The sequence below is a fragment of the Drosophila virilis genome, chromosome 5 (assembly GCF_030788295.1).
Source record: "Drosophila virilis strain 15010-1051.87 chromosome 5, Dvir_AGI_RSII-ME, whole genome shotgun sequence".
In the NCBI taxonomy this organism is placed as follows: domain Eukaryota; kingdom Metazoa; phylum Arthropoda; class Insecta; order Diptera; family Drosophilidae; genus Drosophila; species Drosophila virilis.
This window is the reverse complement of record NC_091547.1, coordinates 15313113-15331826: the sequence shown is the minus strand read 5'-3', so window position 1 is coordinate 15331826 and position 18714 is coordinate 15313113. Positions and strand designations below refer to the sequence as shown.

The following is an 18714-nucleotide window of genomic DNA, read 5'->3' as shown; positions in this document are numbered from 1 at the left end:
ATGGACGAAATTGATAGACAGAGAAAACAGCCACGCTTGAAATGTTTATTATTTTGTTATGTATATAATTTTAAGCAGGTATTTAACACAAATCGTTTCTTATATGCAGATTATAAGTACAGATATAATAATGTACAATCTAAATATGAAAATATTATCAATACTATTAATAAAAAAAAAAAAACAAAAACTGACAGTTGACTTAAATACGTGTGTTTGTATGCGTACAAGTAAACCCTAAACATTACCGTAAAACATTATTTAAAACCTATTTTCAAATTCTCATATAGCTCCCAACGATTATACGACACCCGAGATTTTGTAACTTTAACTTCGGTAACCCAAAGATACATTTATTCTTTAATTTTAGTAAAACGAATTTGGCAATGGAGTTCCTTTTGCGCTACACCTAGACATATTTTTGGTTACTTTATGGATATCTAATCAATAAAAGACTTTATTTAAGATTATTACAAAATTAGCATAAGAATAAGTTTTAGAGACCCCTTCCATTTATTTAGCTACGTTGAGATAACTGATATTTTTATTATTAACATTTAAATTTGAGGTTAGGCCAACAACCATATTATCGTTTCCGTTGACAAGAGTTGCCTTTCAATATTGTGATTTACAACACTTGTAACGTGTTTTGCATTATTATCATACCAGCTTTTTGAGCATGTTGTAAGCTTTTGGTTTAATATCCTATATCTATCGATAGTTAGAGTAGCGATAGTTTGGTTCAAATTTGGTGGGTAACACAGTTGGGCCTTACAAAAACATAAAATTGAATGGAATATCTTTTTTTTAAATGTTCAACAATTTGCATTTTTATATTTAAAATAACTATTGATCTGGTTCGTGCATAAAAACAATTTTTTCTCGAAAAAAATCGGCTTCTGTTAAAAACGATTCGCCAAATTTTAATGTTAATGTTATGTATCTGTTATGTTAATTAACATTTCTGTTTGGTATTTTTCATAAATAAAAAAGTCTTTGCACATATATGTGTGTGTGCGCGTCATTTTAGAGCGTGAATTTTCGATTCGGTAAAAAACGTAAAAAAGCTAATCAATAATATCTATGAATGTTTTAAAAAATTAATGGACTGCAAATAAGACTACTGATATACGATAAAACTCTCTAACTGTATGTATTTAACTCCAAACAACGCTGAGCGACGTGCAAAAGAAAAATTTGGTTTCTCTGTGCCAAAGAATTTACCCACACGAGTATACGCATACATATACGTACGTGGATACACATGTGCATATGTGTACATGTGTGGCTGTTTGTAAGAAATGTGCAAAATTTTATAAAACATCCATATACAAGAGTGTTAAAAGTCATTGCGGAACACGTTAGCCACTCTATTTAATTGTCGATAATACAGTGGATGCTGCAATAGTGAGAGTGAGAGAGAGAGAGAGAGCAGAGCAGAGCAAAAAATATACACAAATCTTGTGAAATTGTATGCTATATTAAAAAAAAAAAAACATTTCTGTGCATGTAGAAACATGCATGGATGTGTGTATTTGAATATAGGCATGCATACATACATAAAGGAGCGCGCGCGTGTGTTCAGAGTGTGAAAAATGTACATTGATATATATATATATGTATGTGCATACATAGGGACCGCCGCCAACAAACCACACATACATACTCATACACGCATTCAGGCTGCTGTATATGTGTGTGCATGAATGTAATGCGAAAAAGCAACGTAACCGCTGACGACGTCGGCAGCTGGCTGCGACATCCAGGAGCAGCATCCTTATTTCTTTTCCTGTAAGCGCGCTCTCTTGTTGCTTTTCGTCTGCAGATGTGGATGCTGTTCAACAGCCATCCCCATCCCCATCCCACTGAAACAGCCGCAGACTGTCCACACAGTCCGCTGTGTATGTTGAACAACTTTTCGTTTAGTGCTGCCTTCGCGGTCGTTGTTATTGTTGCTGTTACCTGGCTACACTTGGTATTTTGTATATTTAATGCAAACGACAAGCTGATATTTTGTTTATGCCATATACATATATATTATTCAATCAAGGTGATTACACTGTTAGCTCGACTATTATCAAATCGACACCGGCGTCAATTAATTAATGTGAAATTAATAAAGACTATTGCACCCAAGTGCCAACATTCATACTGAAAAACAATCAACAAAAATATAAACGAAAATAAGTATGAAATAATCGCATTGCGCTCAACTAAGGCGAAATAATATCAAAGACATTTTACACATACTTATGTATGTATGTATGTATGCCTAAAAGTTCATTAGTCTGTGTTTTGGTTCTGCCTATGTCGCCTAAAACAGCTGTACATTCATGATCAGTGACAATTTTATCGCTACAGTTCTTGTATGCGTGTGTGTGTGCAGTTGTGTATGTTTGCAGCTAGAAAGTGCAGACATCCTAATTACTTACACAGGACTTTACAGTGCAATAACAGAATGTTAAGCTTGTTTCTTTTTATGTGCGCGTGTGTGTATTTGGTTTAAAATGTCCGTCAATAAGCGACAGCAAACAGATTTTCTTCTTAAAGTGATGGGGTTACCGTGACATTTGTGCAAAACTACAATTTATATCTAAATACGCAAAATGTTTGTATGAAAAAGCATATAAAAAAACACGCTTCCGTACTTTTGCTACAAACTGATTTTTAAGCAATAGAATCTTCGCTAATGACATCCATATCAAATTATTCAAAGTGCAGTTGCTTTGCTACCTATCCGTCAATAGATTTACCATCTCTATTTGCATATGTACAGATGTATTAGCACATCTATGCGCACATACATGCTCGTGTGCGTATGTATATTTGTATGAAGCCAGACGTCATCAGTAAGCTCAGTTTCCGTTACCGTTGCTCGCTGTGTCAGTTTCGGACACTCGCATAATGCGCTCCACTTTTGGATGCTATTTATAAACGTTTTACCTTATATGTATGTATACAATCCCATACAGCCACAAACGCACGCACACAAGCATACACATGCGCAAGGATGGTTTTTCTGGCTGTGAAGCTGTTTCCTTTAAATCTGCATACATATGTACAGTATGTCAATAAAGTGTTTTGACTAACGAAAAAAAACTAATTTTTTGGGTTTAGTTGAAAATAAATGTACCTAAAAGTGAGAATTTTTTTTCAATTCTAATTTATTTCGATTCTATATTTTTCCTAGAACTTAATGGCAAAAAGAATTGTTAAATAACATTACCCAAACATTTTATAAAATTAAAAAACTAAAAACATTCAAATTTTATGCTGTCAATAAAGTGTTTTTACACGAAACTTTATTACTAAATAACAATGTTAAAAAAACAGGAATATTTTTTTTTAATACTTTGTGTGGCTGCCATTAGCGTCACATACAGCCTGCAATCGCCGTTTCATTGAAACAATAAGGTTTTGTATGTATGTTTCTGGAATCTTCTGCCATTCTTCCAGTACAGCAGCTTTTAAATCAGTTTTTGATTTTGGACTCCGCTTTGCGACTTTTTTTTTCAAATATGACCACACATTTTCTATTGGATTCATATCTGGACTTTGTGGTGGAGTGTCTAACACCTTTCCACAGTTGTACAACAGCCAAACTCTTACCATATGAGCTTTATGCTTCGGGTCATTGTCCTGGTAAAATTTAAAAATTGGCTTATTGTCCTCATAGAATCCAAATTTCTGTGCACTACTGACGAGATGTGTCTGTAAAATGCTCAGATATTGTCTAGCATCCATGGTATTCTCAATGAAGGTCAAATCTCCTACACCCTTGCTCGAAATACACCCCCACACCATCACTGATAGTTTTCCGAATTTAACGGTTGGAATAATATTGCGGTTTTCCAACGCTGTTAGTGGCTTTCTCCAGACTCTGGATGGCCCATCGTTGTAGAATAGCATCATCTTGCTTTCGTCACAGAATATGACGTTACTCCAAAAATCGTTCGAACTATTTACATGGACTTGAGCGAACGATAGCCGCTTCAAAATATTCGCCGCCGATAGTAGAGGTTTTTTCCTGGCAACTCGTGATGTGTAGTCATTGGAATTCAGTAATTTTCGGACAGTTTCATGTGACACATCAACACCACTTTCTTCCTTGAACTCCTGAGCAATATCCCTAAGCGAAATTTGTGGATTTTTCTCAATTTTTCTCAGAATTTTTCGCTTATCTCTGTCAGAAATTTTGCAGGGTCGACCACATACTGGCTTTGCCTCTAGCCTATCTTCCTTATTGGCTCTGTTTAATATGTTGTATATCGTTGCTTTTGATAAATTAAACATATCAGCCAGTTCCGAGACTTGACGTCCCATCTGATGGTTATAATACACCAGCTGAGCGACTTCAAAAGTTGTTCTTTTTCCTGGCATTTTATTTTTCATAAAATTAAAGCAAAACGTTATAAATTGCAATAGAAAATGACAAGAAAAGTCGAAGACACAAGAGAAGCCAAAACGCATGGGCCCAAATCTAACGGGATCACCCAAAAGAGAACGGCAAAACAATTTACCGTAGCTGTAAAAACACTTTATTGACAGCATAAAATGTGAATGTTTTTAGTTTTTTAATTTTATAAAATGTTTGGGTAATGTTATTTAACAATTCTTTTTGCCATTAAGTTCTAGGAGAAATATAGAATCGAAATAAATTATAATTGAAAAAAAATTCTCACTTTTAGGTACATTTATTTTCAACTAAACCCAAAAAATTAGTTTTTTTTTGTTAGTAAAAACACTTTATTGACATACTGTAGTTCCGCTTCCGTTCAAATGAGTGAGTGTGTGTGTGTGTGTCTGTGTGTGTGTGTGTTCAGCGCAGGCGCTGTGTGTCGACAATATAAAAAGGATTGAACGTGTGAGTATGTGCGTTTGCGTCTGTGTCTGTGCGAGAGTAAAACAATCATTCAAGTCACCGGGCAGCATCCACATGTTGAGGCGCGTGCAGTTGCCGCTTCTTTCCATCTCCACTTTTTACATATGTGTGAGAGTGTGTGTAGACGCTTACATACATATGCAATATCCCGCTTGATCTAGAGGTGGCATCCCTCCATAAAATGTCTAAACCAGACAGTATTAAATACATTCGACAAATTCGCTGAGTTGGAAAACAGCAGCATCGGCACTGAGCGAATGAACATATGTATGTGTGTGTGTGTGTGCATATATCAGTATGACAGTTGCTTTCAATAGATATCTTATCAACTGGGAACGGGAAGCTAAATTAATTATTTTCGAATTTCGCCAGATTAAATATAGGAATTGAAAGTAAATATAATTAAACACTTCAATTAAAATTAAAGCGATAAACCAAACCAAGAAGTCTGTTCAGTTTTGTCATAGATATGGGAATGGAAAATACTAGAATAACGTTTCTTTTTTTTTTTTTTTTTTTGAAAGTCAATACGCTGTTCTATAAAAATACTCTTGTTTTTTATTTTATATGTTCCTTGTTTGCGTTTTTAAAAAATGATGCTGAAACAATTGTCTTACAATTATAAATATTATTATATGACAGTCTGCCAATCCAATGTTTGCCTTTCGGAATAGAAACTTGGCTAATGCGCGCCTTTTATGACCCTAGCGGCTATTTGAAAGGGTCCACATACAGCTTTTTGCTGGCGTGCTCGAGTCAACGTGTAAATCTGGTGCTGTTATTGCTATTTAGCTTGGCAGCCTTTTACGCGAATATACTAGAAAACGAAAACACAAGTATTGTTTACACATATGCATGGGCAGCAGCACATGTTCAGTTTGCTTTTTTGTTGCATTTTATATTTATTTGTGTGATCAGTTGTTTCGTCCGTTGCGCTTTCAAGTTGAATGTCAACTGTTCTGTTAAATGTGGAGGAGCTGTGAGGAGCAGCTGTGCAGAGTGCTCACATTGCAATAAAAATCGATATACGATTGCGGGCCATTTAACAGTTAACTTCTACTATCTCTCTTTCTCTCATGCAGCTACTGCAGCTGATCTCTATTAGAACAGTTTGCATTAGATGTTTTTTTTTTTTTTTTTTGTTGTTTTGCAGCGACGCTAAATGTTAAATGTTGTAATTCGGGCATAGCTAAATGTGATTATTTTCGTATACTAAATAGCTTGACCGCATTTCAACACCAACTGCAACGCCCACACTTGCACTCACTCAAGCAGCATCAATACCAACAACAACAACAACAATAACTATAGTAAAATCAGCGATTAACGCACGACAACACGAAAGAAATAAGTTTGCTTAAAAATAGTCTTTAAATAAATAAATAAAAGCGTCGCATGCCTTCGACGTTGACAGTTTGTTGCCTAAAATGCAATGATACTATAAATGAATTAAATCTTATAGAATATATATGTATGCACAATACATACATGTGTATGTAAAAATGTTAAATCATGCTCACACTTGAAGAGAATTACAATGTATTCACGTTCTTTTTTTTTCGCCCCGCTTATGTTCACGCATATGTGTGTGTGTATGTGTGTGTGTATTTGCAGTTAAGAACTGAAAGCCGGCTCAGCGGGAGGTAAATTTTGCGTACGCGTGAGATGTGAGGAAATGCCGCGCCGGCAGCAGCCATATCGATGTCGACAACGTCAACGCCAACAGCAGCAGAAACAGCAACAGCAGAAGCAACAATTAAAACAAAAAGTATCGCGACCCCCAGCATAATTAAATAATTGCCAGCAGATCGTCAATCTGATAAATTAAGTTTAAAGTGAGCGCAGTGCGAAAAGCGTCCGAACATTTAATCAATCAAATAATCAGGCTAAAGTTACACACCGAACGCAAACAAACATAATAAACAAAAGTTCTTAAATCGAAAATTGAATAAAGCGTGCAGCAAAAATGAAGCGACGCAATGCGGATTGTGGCAAATTACGTCGCCCAATGAAGCGCAACAAAATCACAGAGGGCATGTATGGCAGGTAAGTGTTAAAATATTAACAAGTTCTAATGTACGTGCGTATTAGAGATGAGTGCGTGTGGCATATTTTCCCATATTTGAACATTTCGTATAAGAGTTAGGCGCGTGTTAGAATTGTCCGATTCCGAAGATTTTACCAACACTGGAAAAACTGTTGCTTTGCAGTGGAGCTAATGTAAATGCATTTCTTAGCAAGCTCTTCGTGTTGATTTGAGCGTGTCACGAAGACAAAATACGACACGCGCCCAACTCTAGTACGCACACTTTCGCACTTGTACACATTAAACAACACATACATGCATATGCATACATGTACATACGTGTACAAACCTATCCAGTTTATCGCGCTGTTACGCATACCACACTCATCGCGTAATATATTATTCTAGATTTGGTTGGTTCACAACAAACTTGTATTAGGCTACGTAAAGTCAAGTTTATTTTGGTTTATCAACATTCTAAAAAATCAAAAATTGGCTCCGATAGGAGCAATGTTGTTAACGAATCGACTAGCAAATGCCCTGTAAAATTACGATTGCTTACAAATAAAAGAGCCGAATGAATTTTACACATCGAATATTAACTAAAAAAAAAAACGCAAATTGATTAAAAAAGGACAAAGTTGAAATAGTTAAAAAATAAAACTAAAAACTTGCAGAATTAAGAAAATTAAAGGGTTTGGACCGTGCGAATTCAGTTAAAACTCACAGCTCATAATATTATTTAATTATTTGGTTAATGGATTCTTCGGGGTATTCCTCTGCTTCTGGTTTTATTACGTATTTATTTGTTTGTTTACATTCTGATTTTACATGTTTCTTTGTTTCATTATGCATGCATGTAATGCATATATATATATATATATATATATATTCGATGCTGTTTGTAGCCGCGAGCCAATTGAGTTAGATAATTAATTCAGTGATTTGCCTGATGTTGATGTCAAATGTGTTTGAAGGTCTTAATTGAGCGTGAAAATTCGGTTTGATCAAGTTATTGATGGATTAATCAAGTGTTAATCAAAATATCTATGTATTTTGTGTTCGTGAGCTTTGATTCAAATATCTAGCTTTGAGTTTTTCAAATAAGAATACTGTCTAATCGAATTTTTCTGATTTTTTTTTTTTTTGCAGCACAACTGTTTTATACATGAAATTTCTCATACTTTGGGCCATTGTGATGGTGGCCGATTTTATGTTCATGTTCCGATTTGAATTCCTGTGGCCTTTCTGGCTGCTGCTCCGCTCCGTGCATGATTCCTTCAAGTACAAGGGACTGGTAAATGAATTGCTTGTGCGGCTTTGCAAAACTTTATAATATTAATTTGGTTTTACATTGACTTGCTGCAGGCATTTTCTGTGCTTTTTGTGTGCATTGCAATAACATCGGATCTGGTGTGTTTGTTCTTCATACCCGTACATTGGCTGCTTTTTGCAGCCAGCACATACGTCTGGGTGCAGTACGTTTGGCATACAGGTGCGTTAAATAATAATATTGTTTTTGTTTAAATATTCGCTATGTTATCAACTTGTTGCAGATAAGGGCATTTGTTTGCCGACTATAATACTCTGGATGTTGTTTGTCTATCTGGAGGTGGGCATACGATGGAAAGACAGTCGACATATGCCGCATTTAGATCTATGCCGACCTTTTGCAGCGCATTGGTGAGTATCGAGCGAGTGATGCAGTTTCCCCTTTTGCTTAAGCTGAACGCCTGTCTTTTCTTTAGCATTGGCTATCCGGTGGTAACGCTCGGGTTTGGCTTTAAAAGCTACGTAGGCTATCGTATGCGCCAGCGCAAGCAGCGCGAAGTGGCAAAAGAGAATGAGTTCTATATGCAGCTACTGCAGCAGGCGCTGCCTGCCGAGGAGGCTACCGAAGAGGCACAGATAGCAGGTGCCACAGTTGTGAGCGCTGCAGCCAACAGTGCAGTCGTTGTGCCCAATGGCACCGGAGGGGCGCCGGCAGCGCTGACCACATCGTCCACATCCCAGGCGAATGGTATTTTGGCATCTGCAGCACAAGCACAAAATCATCACGATCATCATCATGGCGGCGGCGCCGGCAGCAGTGGCAGCAATAATAATCATCATCATCATCATCACCATAACAACAACAACAACAATAACAACAACAGCAGCAGCAGTCATCACACCAAGGATAACAGTACCAGCGACAGCAGCACAATGACTGCAGCAACGGCATCAGCAATAGCCGCTGCAGCAGCTTCCTCATCATCGCCAGCATCTCCGTCATCGTCCACTAACACATCGGCCTCGGCAACAGCCAGGCAATCAAATGCAGCAACATTAGCAGCAGCGACAACAACAGGTGCAGCATTTATTAGCATTACTTTCGATAGCTTAACGCTTCCAATATTCGTAAAACATTCCAAAATTTGTACGGCTTATCCATATGCCTTTAATCGTGTATGTATACATTCATATATACGTATTTATGCCGTGTTATCAACAATAACAAAACTCCTGGCAACCACATGGCCATGGTGCCTATTTCCGTGTAAATATAGACACAGGAAAAAAATTGCTGAAAATCAATAATATTCTATTTATAAGTCAATGTTTTTGCATCTATGCTTGCAGCAACCTCAAATGGTCATGCTGGCGGTGGCTCAAGGAATCATCGGCGTAGCATGGACAAGGAAAAGCATCGCAACAAAGGCGATGCAGCCGACAATGAGCACAACAATAGCACGCGGCATGGCGGAAAGAATAGCAACAGCAACAGCTATCAGCAAGTGGATGGCAATGCAACCACATCAAGTAATAAGGAGAAGTCAGACTGGGATAGTAGCAATAGCAACTATCAACAACAACAACAACAACAACAGCAACAACAACAGCAGCAGCAACAGGGGGCAAAGGACAAACAGGGTGCATTGAACAAAAAGAAAACGCTTTATTCGAAGCAAATTGATATCGCCCCCTTGCTTGCAGACAAAAAGACGCACAATGCTGTCAGCAACGGCAACGTCCTGCAGTTCGAGACAGATGAGGCAGCGGCCGCTGCGGAACCAGTGCCTCAAGTAGAGAAGGCGCCGAAAGGTAAGTGCCCTAAATTGAATATACTAAGTGATTGGCCAAGGTTTTATAAAACTCTCTCTCTCACCCTCTTGTCCAGCAGGCCGCCGCAATCGCGGTAAGAAGGACAACTCAGCCAAAGACAATCATAGCCAGCAGCAGTCGCAGCATAAAGAGACTGCAGCTGCTGCCGCACCTGCTGCAGTAACTAATACCAGTAATAACAACAATAACAGCAGCAACAACAACAACAACAATGACGCCAGCTCCGTATCGTCGTCGGCCAGCTCAACATCGAGCAATGCAACCGCTGCCGCCATATCGCACATGGCCAGCAAAGTGGTATCCAAGATATGCGAAACGTGTCTCAAGCTGGAGGCCGACGTTAAGAAATATCGCGCCGAAATAAGCCATATGAAGCAAATCGAAAACGAACTGCGCCAAAAGCTTGACGTGAATCTGACCAGCAAGTCCAGTTTGCAGGCCAAGCAAAAGGAGTGCGATGAGCTTGAGAAGCGCATACAGGAGCTCAACAATGCACGCCATGCCGATATGCTCAGTCTGCAGACTGTGGAGCGGCGTCTCAACGAGGAGCGCCGCCAGAAGCAATCCCTTGACGCTCAGCTAGCTAACGAGAAAAAAGCACGCAAGGCCGCCGAGGAGAAGGCTGCACGTCCTGAGTGCAGCGTCCAATGCAAGCAGCGTCGCCAGCAAATGGACGAGGAGCTGAAGCGAGTGCGCAGCGATCTCAAACAGACCGAGGAAGCTAAGCAGATGGCCGTCGATCACGGCCGGAAGTTCGAGCAAGAGGTTAGTTGGACCAGCGGGCTCTTTGTTTCATAGACTGCCATAATTAAGCTCCATTTTCCTTACAGTATCGTATGTTGGAAGTTAAGGTACATAATCGCGAGTCCACGCAGGCGGATGCTGAAATGCTAATGAATGCACTGGCTTCCATGCAAGAAAAGAACTCCACGCTGGAAAAGAATCTATCCGCAGAGACGAGAGTTAAGCTGGACTTATTCTCGGCTCTGGGCGCGGCCAAGCGCCAGCTAGAAATATCTGACAGTATGTTTTTGTCTTGGCAAAGAGCTCAGAATGATTGTAATAAACAACTATTTCTTGCTTCCAGGTCATCGTCGGTCCAAGGAGGATGAGGTCATTGATCTCAAGGCCAAGATAGCACAGCTGCTGGCTGTTATGCCGGATACACTGTGTCTGAACACGGGAGCACATGGTCCCGGCGGAAGTATGCTGCGCATGAACGACACACCTCCGCTACAATCGGGCGGACCTGGCCCGTCCTCACCCATGCTCAGCCTAAGCGTTGCGCAAGAGTATCAACAGCATCAGCAGCACCAGCAACATCAACAGCACCAGCAACATCAACAGCAACATCAACAGCAACAGCATCAACACCAGCAACAGCAGCACCAACACCAACAGCAGCAGCACCAACACCAACAGCACCAACACCAGCAGCAGCAACAGGTTGTGCCCGTCTCTCAACAGCAGATGGTGCCCGTAAGTGTGGCAGCCGCGCTACATGTGGTTGCCGGTAATGTGGTTAACGGCGGTGGAGGCGGCGGTCTATCGACGCTGGATCCCAACGCTAGTGTCTATACGCCCAAGACAGGCAACATGATGGTGGTGCCGCCCGTTGGCATGAATCCCAATGGTGCGGATGCCTGACGCCAGCAGCACCAACAGCAATCATCTGCGTCATCCTCGCATCAGCTAATGAGACGACAAGTTTGAGATTATTATACTTTATATGAAAAGCAACAGAAAACAGCAACCGATTGATTTAGACTACAGTAGTCGAACAGAAGGCGAATGGATCAGTTTGCATATGATATAATGAATGTCCGTACTAAGCATAAGCAGTTTCCTTTTACACCCCACAACTACAACAGTATCACACAGTACTACACGTTTTTCAATTTCCATAACCACCTTTGAAACTATCGCAAAACACTTCAAATCACACAACCGATACCGAGATACCAGTTAGTTGTTTTGTTTTCCCAAAAATGTCTTAAGAATGCGCTCAATATTTTTTCTCCCAAATACGCAATCAATTGAAGTTTTGTAATTGACTCCAACCAATATGGCAAAAAACGTCATTCCACCTGCTGAAAACGTTATCAAAACTTATTTCAAATCAATGGCAATCGTTTTTATCAATTGCCAACTAAGAACGCTAATGACTTGGTATCCGGTTTGTCAACTTTTAATCCAACCAAGATCCGCTCATGGAATCACATACAAAATACACATTTAGCAGACTCGTTGCGCGAGTTTTTGATCGATTTGATTTGAAACATTTGAAAAAATAATAAGAATGAAAAAACGCAAATGTGAATTTGTATTTTTAATTTGAAATGCAAAAAGAAGCGAAATGAAGTGAAAGATAAAAAGATCTGTTTACTACTTATTTACAAAACGCTGTGAGAGTTGACCAACTTTAGTGATGGCCTTTGAATTTGGCGTAATTTTTGTTTTTGCCAAATTTTCTGCCCCTTTTCAATGGAATTTTTGAAGTCTGCGCCCTTGATTTATTATCTCATTAAATTATTTTTGTTATAAACTTTAATTGTACGCCTATTATGTAGACTTAACTATTTTGAAAAGCAAAACAAAAAAAAAAAAAACCAACCAAGTTTCTTTTTAAGTTTTAATTTATTTGTTGCTCTTCCTATAAACAAAATAAGCAAGTTGAAAATGCTTGAATTTAATTGCGAAGAAAACGAAAAACGACGACTATTTTGTTTAATAAAAAACCATTTCACTGCGTGAAGCTAGTACTTATTTGTATTCTTTTTCTTATTATGTTATTCTTACAATCTGTTTGTAATTTATGCCTAATATCTTAAGTTAGGATCTACGAAAATGCAGCTATTTATCAATACTGCCTTGGAGCTTATTTATAATTTATCAAATAACAAAATTAATTATAGTTTAATTGAATACTGTTTTACAAGATATTGGATATGACTAGTTGAGTTTATGGCATATCTGGCTTATAAGAGCAGGATTGGAATTTTAAATGTTATATTCTTTATTCCTAGTCATTTCAAGTAGTTGATAGAATGAAATCCAAATCGGAAATATTGAAACGGGATGAAGATATTCAATTTAAGACTAATTATCGTAAAATACTTTCCCTCTTATTGTGTTAGCACACCTCAAAAGGCAGCTACAGTTGAAAGTGATCTCCAGTCAGTCAGTCGGAATAACTTAGTAGCCCACACGCTGTGTGTTGGTTTCAAACCAATCCCAAACCAAAACCCAGTACAAGTCCAGTCGACAAGGGAATCCATATCCAATATTCACAATGATCTATTATTTGCTGCAGGCTGTTTCGACTGCTATTTTTAGCACAGTGGCCACCATTTGGCTGATCGAGGGTAAGTCCGTCGTGGCATAGACACATTTTCAATTTGATGACCGCGCATCCCGCAGAGACTCTGATCAATCTGATGATGGCCAGCTTTTTGTTTGTGCTGCGCATTGCCTGCCATCCGCTGATGCTAGTACCAATGCTGGCGGGCAGCTATTATGTGGTTCGCAAGGTGTGGCTGCGACGTCGACAACCCGTCGATGGTGATACTGTTCCGGGGCTACGCAGTCTGAGCCGTACTCCGCGCATCGGCTCGTATCGTAGCATGGGCAGCCTTTCGGCACGCAGCAATGATAGCTGCGATTACGATGACGAAGAGGTTCGCAGGTTGCAGTGCTCTTAGCTTTTTAATCGATTCATGTTTTGTTTTAAATTAATGAAGTATTTGTGTAACTTGGTTTGATTCGCAGGATTTACTACTCTCTCAAATGCAGACACAAACTATACGAACATTTATGTATACGATTGTACTTAAACTAATACAGAGACATCTCTCTCTGCTGCGCCCCCCAGACGATGTTTTTTTTTTTTTGAGTTTATGGTTTTTGCAAGGATGAGGTGTCCATTTTGGATAGCAGATCTCCCACCTTCACCAGCATGGCATTGTTCTGTTGCTCACCGGCGGCAGGCGAGCTGCTATTGCTGCTGCTGATCATGCCAGCCAAGTGATGTATGTACTTGTCCACATTGTCCACGTTGAGTCCGCCGGGGTGCACTGGTGGCAGCGTAATGCCACCCAAGGTGGCCACAATCTTCTGTCGCAGATTCTTAATATATGCCGATAAGCGCGCGTTCTCATCCTTCAGCTCGGACACCTCGCCCATGACTTTGGCGTGTCCGGCTTTGGTGTTGTCTACATGCTGTTCCAGCACTGCATTCTGCTGCTCCAGATCCGTTTTGGCCTTGCGCAACAGACGCAGCTCATTCTCTGTGCTCCGATTGTGCTCAATGAACTCGTTCGTATAAATGGGTATCTCGCCCGCCGCACATGGACGCGGCGGACCGCATGAGCTAAATGCCGGCGGTGCTGGTGGTGATGGTGTTGGCGTACGCTTCACTTGGGCCAGGGGTATATCGTCCGGATCTGGTGGTGTTGGTGTGCTTTGCTGTTTGTTTACTGTGCTCTTCACCATCGATTTCTTTGGGCCGGCTGCATCCATGCCGCTGCTGCTGCTGCTGTGGTTAGTTGCCTTCTCCTTCGATGTGCTGGCATTTTTGTTGTCGAACGCCTTCTTCGCCTTGGCCAATTCGGTTGCCACAATTTCGGGGTGCTCCTTCAGGAACTTGTGCATTTGTTCCTGGTATCTGTAAATTTTGACAAAACAATGTATGAGTGTTGGATGTGGAATGAGAATATTAAAGCCCAGTTGCCCGCTCCACGTACAGCGCCTTGTCCTTGGCTGCCGCTTCCATGTACGGCGCCTTGCGATCTTCGGTCAGCTGGTGCCACTCCTCGCCAATCATTTTGGTGTGCTCCAGTGCGGTGCGGTTCGGATGCTCGCGACGCAGCTGCTCCCTGCGGTCGTTCATAAACCTCACATATGAATTCAGCGGCATTTTCGGCGCTCCAGCCACATTGATTCTGCGCTGCGTTAGCTTCTTCAGCTCTGTATCCAGATCACTGCCGGCAACTGGACTCCTCCCCTTTGGTTTAGTCTTTTTTTTAGTCACTTTGCTGCCGGTTGGCGGACTCACATCGTTTTCCTCCTCTGCGTTCACGGACTTGGATGCAGCCGGCAGCTCAACCGGGGCGTCGGCGCTTTCGTTTGCAGTTGCCTCAACGCTATTGTTTTCCTGTTTGTTATCCATATTTGTGGCACAATTTTATAAAAATAAGTTTTTAGGGGTAACTGGACTCCGTTTCTTTCAAGTTGCTGTGCCTTGAATTTGCATTTGTTTATGTTTTATCGATTAATTTTAATTTGCAACTTTGATTAAAACCGTTGGCTTATATATTTTTGAATTAGTTTTACGTTTATAGTTATTACAGCTATGGGAAATTGTTATAAAATGCTTGCCCTTTTCTTTTTGGAGTTTTTAAAGAGTTGTGTTTTTGTGCAAAAAACCAAAAACGTTAATTGCTCTTCCTTCCCCTTGCAACATATGTTTAATGTTTTTCTTATGTTATACAAAAAAATCTGTTATACAACAGCTGTTAATAACAGGGCTGCACAACGACCTTTTCATTTTCGAAAATATTGTTTGGTTCCAGATGCAACACTGTCATTGCGAATGGGTGACAGCTCTGTGCTCACGTACGTCTACGTCTACAGCGTGACGTCAATAAAAAGTGGCGCGATGCAGATTATCGACCAACTGTATGATTTCATAACTGCGCACTTTATTAAATAAGGTCTGATTCAAATAACCGCACATGGAGCATTATTTAGGTCACAATAATAAGAATGAGGAAATGTACATAATAGTTGATAAACCAGAATTTCCGCATGATCCAGACTTTATTTAATGATATGTGATTATCATTATTACTGACCGCCTCAAAGGTCTCTTTGTTGTTGTAATAGAAAAAATGATAACGACAAAATGTGCAGCTGTCCATATATAGGAGGCACAATAGTCGTAGGGCTTGTGGGAAATAAAAGCATATGTTCTTTCCGTTGTGGTCTTTATATATATTTTGAATATTCATATACATGTGAATGTGGTCTGCATGTTTTTGGATAATTCTTTGAGCACATTGAAGTATTACAATTACAAAAATATTAGCCTATGTGAATGACAGGTGTTAAATATAAATAGAAACTTACAAATTAGCTTAGCAACTACTATTTTTTAGTTGAATATCATATAAAGCCTTCGATGACAAATTCTGTACAGAGATGGAAAAACTTTGGTTTTCCCACTTTTCAACAATTACAACTGCGTTTACTACGAGCTAAAGCACTTAAAATGAGGGCGGCCGGCCAGAATTTAAACATAAACTAACAAAGTTAAGAGAGAGTGAGAGAGAATTGGATGATCCAACAGGTTTTTCAATTTGAAAAATTAACATTTACGAAGCCTCTCTGAAGTTCATGTGAACCTCTCATATTAAACTGGGGAACAGCTCATCGAAATTGCTCTCCCAGGGGAAATCGTCATCTTCTGTGGGCAGGGCAATATCGTTGTCCAAGTGGGACAGAGTCGTGGATGCTGGTGAGCCCATAACCGACTCGTAGCCATGATCCGAAGTGACCGAATGCATTGAGCGGGCGGGCGATTTGCCCAGCGGTGAGATGGCCTTAATGCGCGGGCTAAGGAACTTCTCAATGGGCTCGAAATTTAGATGGCTGGTCGCTTCATCGTCCGAGTCGTCGGTGGCGTTTATCACGTTGAGGTAAACCTGCGAAGGCGACGTTGCTGGCGGCGGGCACTTCATGATAACATCTGTAGAGTCCTCGCCAGCACTGACGCCCTCGCCGTAGATTTCCTCGACTGCCTCGTTCACAGGCACCGCATCGCCGTCCATGACAATTGTGATGGAGTTGGTTTTAGCATCGTAGGTGCCGTACACCGTGTCGGGTGTGGCGCTTTGCAGGAACGCAGCTGCTGAAATTGTTGTCGTTGTTGGTATCGTTGTGGCTGTAGCTTTTGTTTGTCGGTTTCCATTTATTTGTGACACCTGCATACACGGGCTGTTGTTGATGTCGGTGTTGTTTTTAGTAGGTGTGGGTGTGCATATTATAAAGGGATGCGTTTTGGTGTCATTGCTTAAGCCATCAGCTCTATGCCTGTCGGATTCCAAGCACTCTGCTGTGGTCCCCACCATTGGTCCAGGCAATCGCTCTGGCTGGCCTGCATCTTTGGGAGCAGCTTCGTCGCATGTGCCACTGCCTGTTTCCAGGTCTGCTGTGATATCTGCGAGGAGACTTTCGGCCAGCTCTTCGAGGCGTCGCGCATCGAACTCCTCATCGTCGACGAGCAGCATGTCTTGTATAGAAGGCAGAGCGCCACAATTCTCCAGAGAGAGGCCGTTGTGTTGCTCTGCTTCAGCTGCTGTTGCAACCTCTTCGAGGTCAAGGCATGCGCTGACGACTGTGTGTCCACTTGTGTACCCTGCTGCAGAGGGTCAGCATTGGATGCTGCAGATCCAGTGAGTGTGGACACACAGCCCTCAGCGTTTGCATTGACGCTAGCTGTGTTGCTGTTGCTGTGCTTTTTGGCAAGCTGTTTCATTTCGGCAAGTTCCTGTCGCAATACCTCCATTTCCGAGTCGAGCTTCTGATTCTTGGCTAGCAATGATTCGTTAATGCTCTGTAAGCTCTCGCATTTGTTTTGCAGTATTTCCGTTTTCTCAGTTAGTTCCTTGATTTCATATTCCATTTCCTCCATGCGCGCCTTCTTGCGGTCCCGGCTGGTTTGTGCGGCCACGCGATTCTTCAGTTTCCTAAGGAACAAACACAAATACGCAATAAGTAAATGGCTAGCCTGCTTGGCGCCACAACTTACTTTCTCTGAACTTTCTCCTCCCAGGACAGGTGATCCAGTCGACGCTTTTTGGCCTTCGTGGGCGCAGCCGCATTCGAAGCCATTGACATTGACTCCTCATCTGCCACACTATTGGATGAGGATGCGTAGCCCGAGCTGGACGGCGAAGAGCCACCCTTGAGCAGCACCGCGGTTGCTGACAGGGGCGCTGGTCGCAGCTTGGGCAACGCACTCAGATTCAAGTTGGTGCCAAGCGGCACACACTTGGATAAAAGCACTCCGTTTACAGGTGCCATTTGGTTTATGCGCGCGTGTGTGTGTGTGTGTGTTGTTATTGTTGCAATTAATTATCGATCGAGCGTGCAAGACTTTTGCAAAAATTAAAATTTCATTTTGTGGAGCTCTTTATTTCCGTGATATATGCGCGAGCACTGAATTTTATCTGATTTTCTTTAACTTAAACCATTGGAAGCGCTGCTTCCACTTTTGCTGCTTCGGCTGCGTTTTTCATATACTTTGTGGCTTTTGATTTCTTCATTGCCTCTGTGATGTTTACCCAGGTCTAGTCAACCTAATCTCACGCAATTTCCTCAATCACCTTGTAATTCTGCGCAGCAAAGTCTGATTCAAGATGTCGTGGACTTTACTGAATGGGTGTGCATAAAAAGCTGACGTGGCTTTTTCTGACTGGTCGGGTTCATGAAAAAAAGATGGAAGAAGAAGCGAATGACAAACAAAATGTTATTTAACATAACAGCGTACATAACATTCACATTTACAGAGCTCTTGTTAACAGCCTAGCTCCAGTGTTGGCTTGCTGCGTTACTTACTGTACTTACCTACTGGCTACCGTAAGAGTAGGTTTGCTTGGATAACGTTTTATTGAATTTTGTGAAATGCGCATTATTCAAAAAT

At 40.8% G+C, this 18714-nt stretch overlaps 4 protein-coding genes across 7 annotated transcripts; 2 read left to right on the top strand and 2 right to left on the bottom strand.

Moving 5' to 3' along the window:
* The first annotated feature begins 996 nt into the window (after positions 1-996).
* Positions 997-12775, top strand: LOC6626558 (macoilin-2). 4 transcript variants are annotated; one of them, XM_070209905.1, is made up of 11 exons: positions 998-1149; positions 6497-6928; positions 8061-8205; positions 8277-8403; positions 8465-8591; positions 8657-9258; positions 9531-9821; positions 9885-9992; positions 10072-10778; positions 10844-11036; positions 11101-12775. In XM_070209905.1, exons 2-11 carry the CDS (start codon positions 6849-6851, stop codon positions 11658-11660), a joined length of 2940 nt encoding a protein of 979 aa, XP_070066006.1. In that variant the 5' UTR covers positions 998-1149; positions 6497-6848; the 3' UTR covers positions 11661-12775. The 4 variants fall into 4 exon arrangements, with proteins under 4 accessions (XP_070066004.1, XP_032292863.1, XP_070066006.1 ...); XM_070209904.1 differs by having other exon boundaries at positions 10069-10778; XM_070209903.1 differs by having other exon boundaries at positions 997-1149; positions 9531-9992.
* Positions 12776-12880: 105 nt separating this feature from the next.
* Positions 12881-13885, top strand: LOC6626559 (uncharacterized). The gene is made up of 2 exons (XM_002049773.4): positions 12881-13378; positions 13434-13885. Exons 1-2 carry the CDS (start codon positions 13306-13308, stop codon positions 13712-13714), a joined length of 354 nt encoding a protein of 117 aa, XP_002049809.1. The 5' UTR covers positions 12881-13305; the 3' UTR covers positions 13715-13885.
* On the bottom strand, positions 13766-15444 carry Hmg-2 (High mobility group protein 2). Its single transcript, XM_002049774.4, has 2 exons — positions 14756-15444; positions 13766-14676 (listed from the first exon to the last, which is right to left on the bottom strand). Exons 1-2 carry the CDS (start codon positions 15178-15180, stop codon positions 13908-13910), a joined length of 1194 nt encoding a protein of 397 aa, XP_002049810.1. The 5' UTR covers positions 15181-15444; the 3' UTR covers positions 13766-13907.
* A 536-nt stretch (positions 15445-15980) lies between these two features.
* Xbp1 (X box binding protein 1) lies at positions 15981-18479 on the bottom strand. Its single transcript, XM_002049776.4, is given in 3 exon segments — positions 15981-17458; positions 17461-17758; positions 17821-18479. Coding segments are annotated over 3 exon segments (1614 nt in total). The 5' UTR covers positions 18096-18479; the 3' UTR covers positions 15981-16417.
* Positions 18480-18714: the final 235 nt, after the last annotated feature.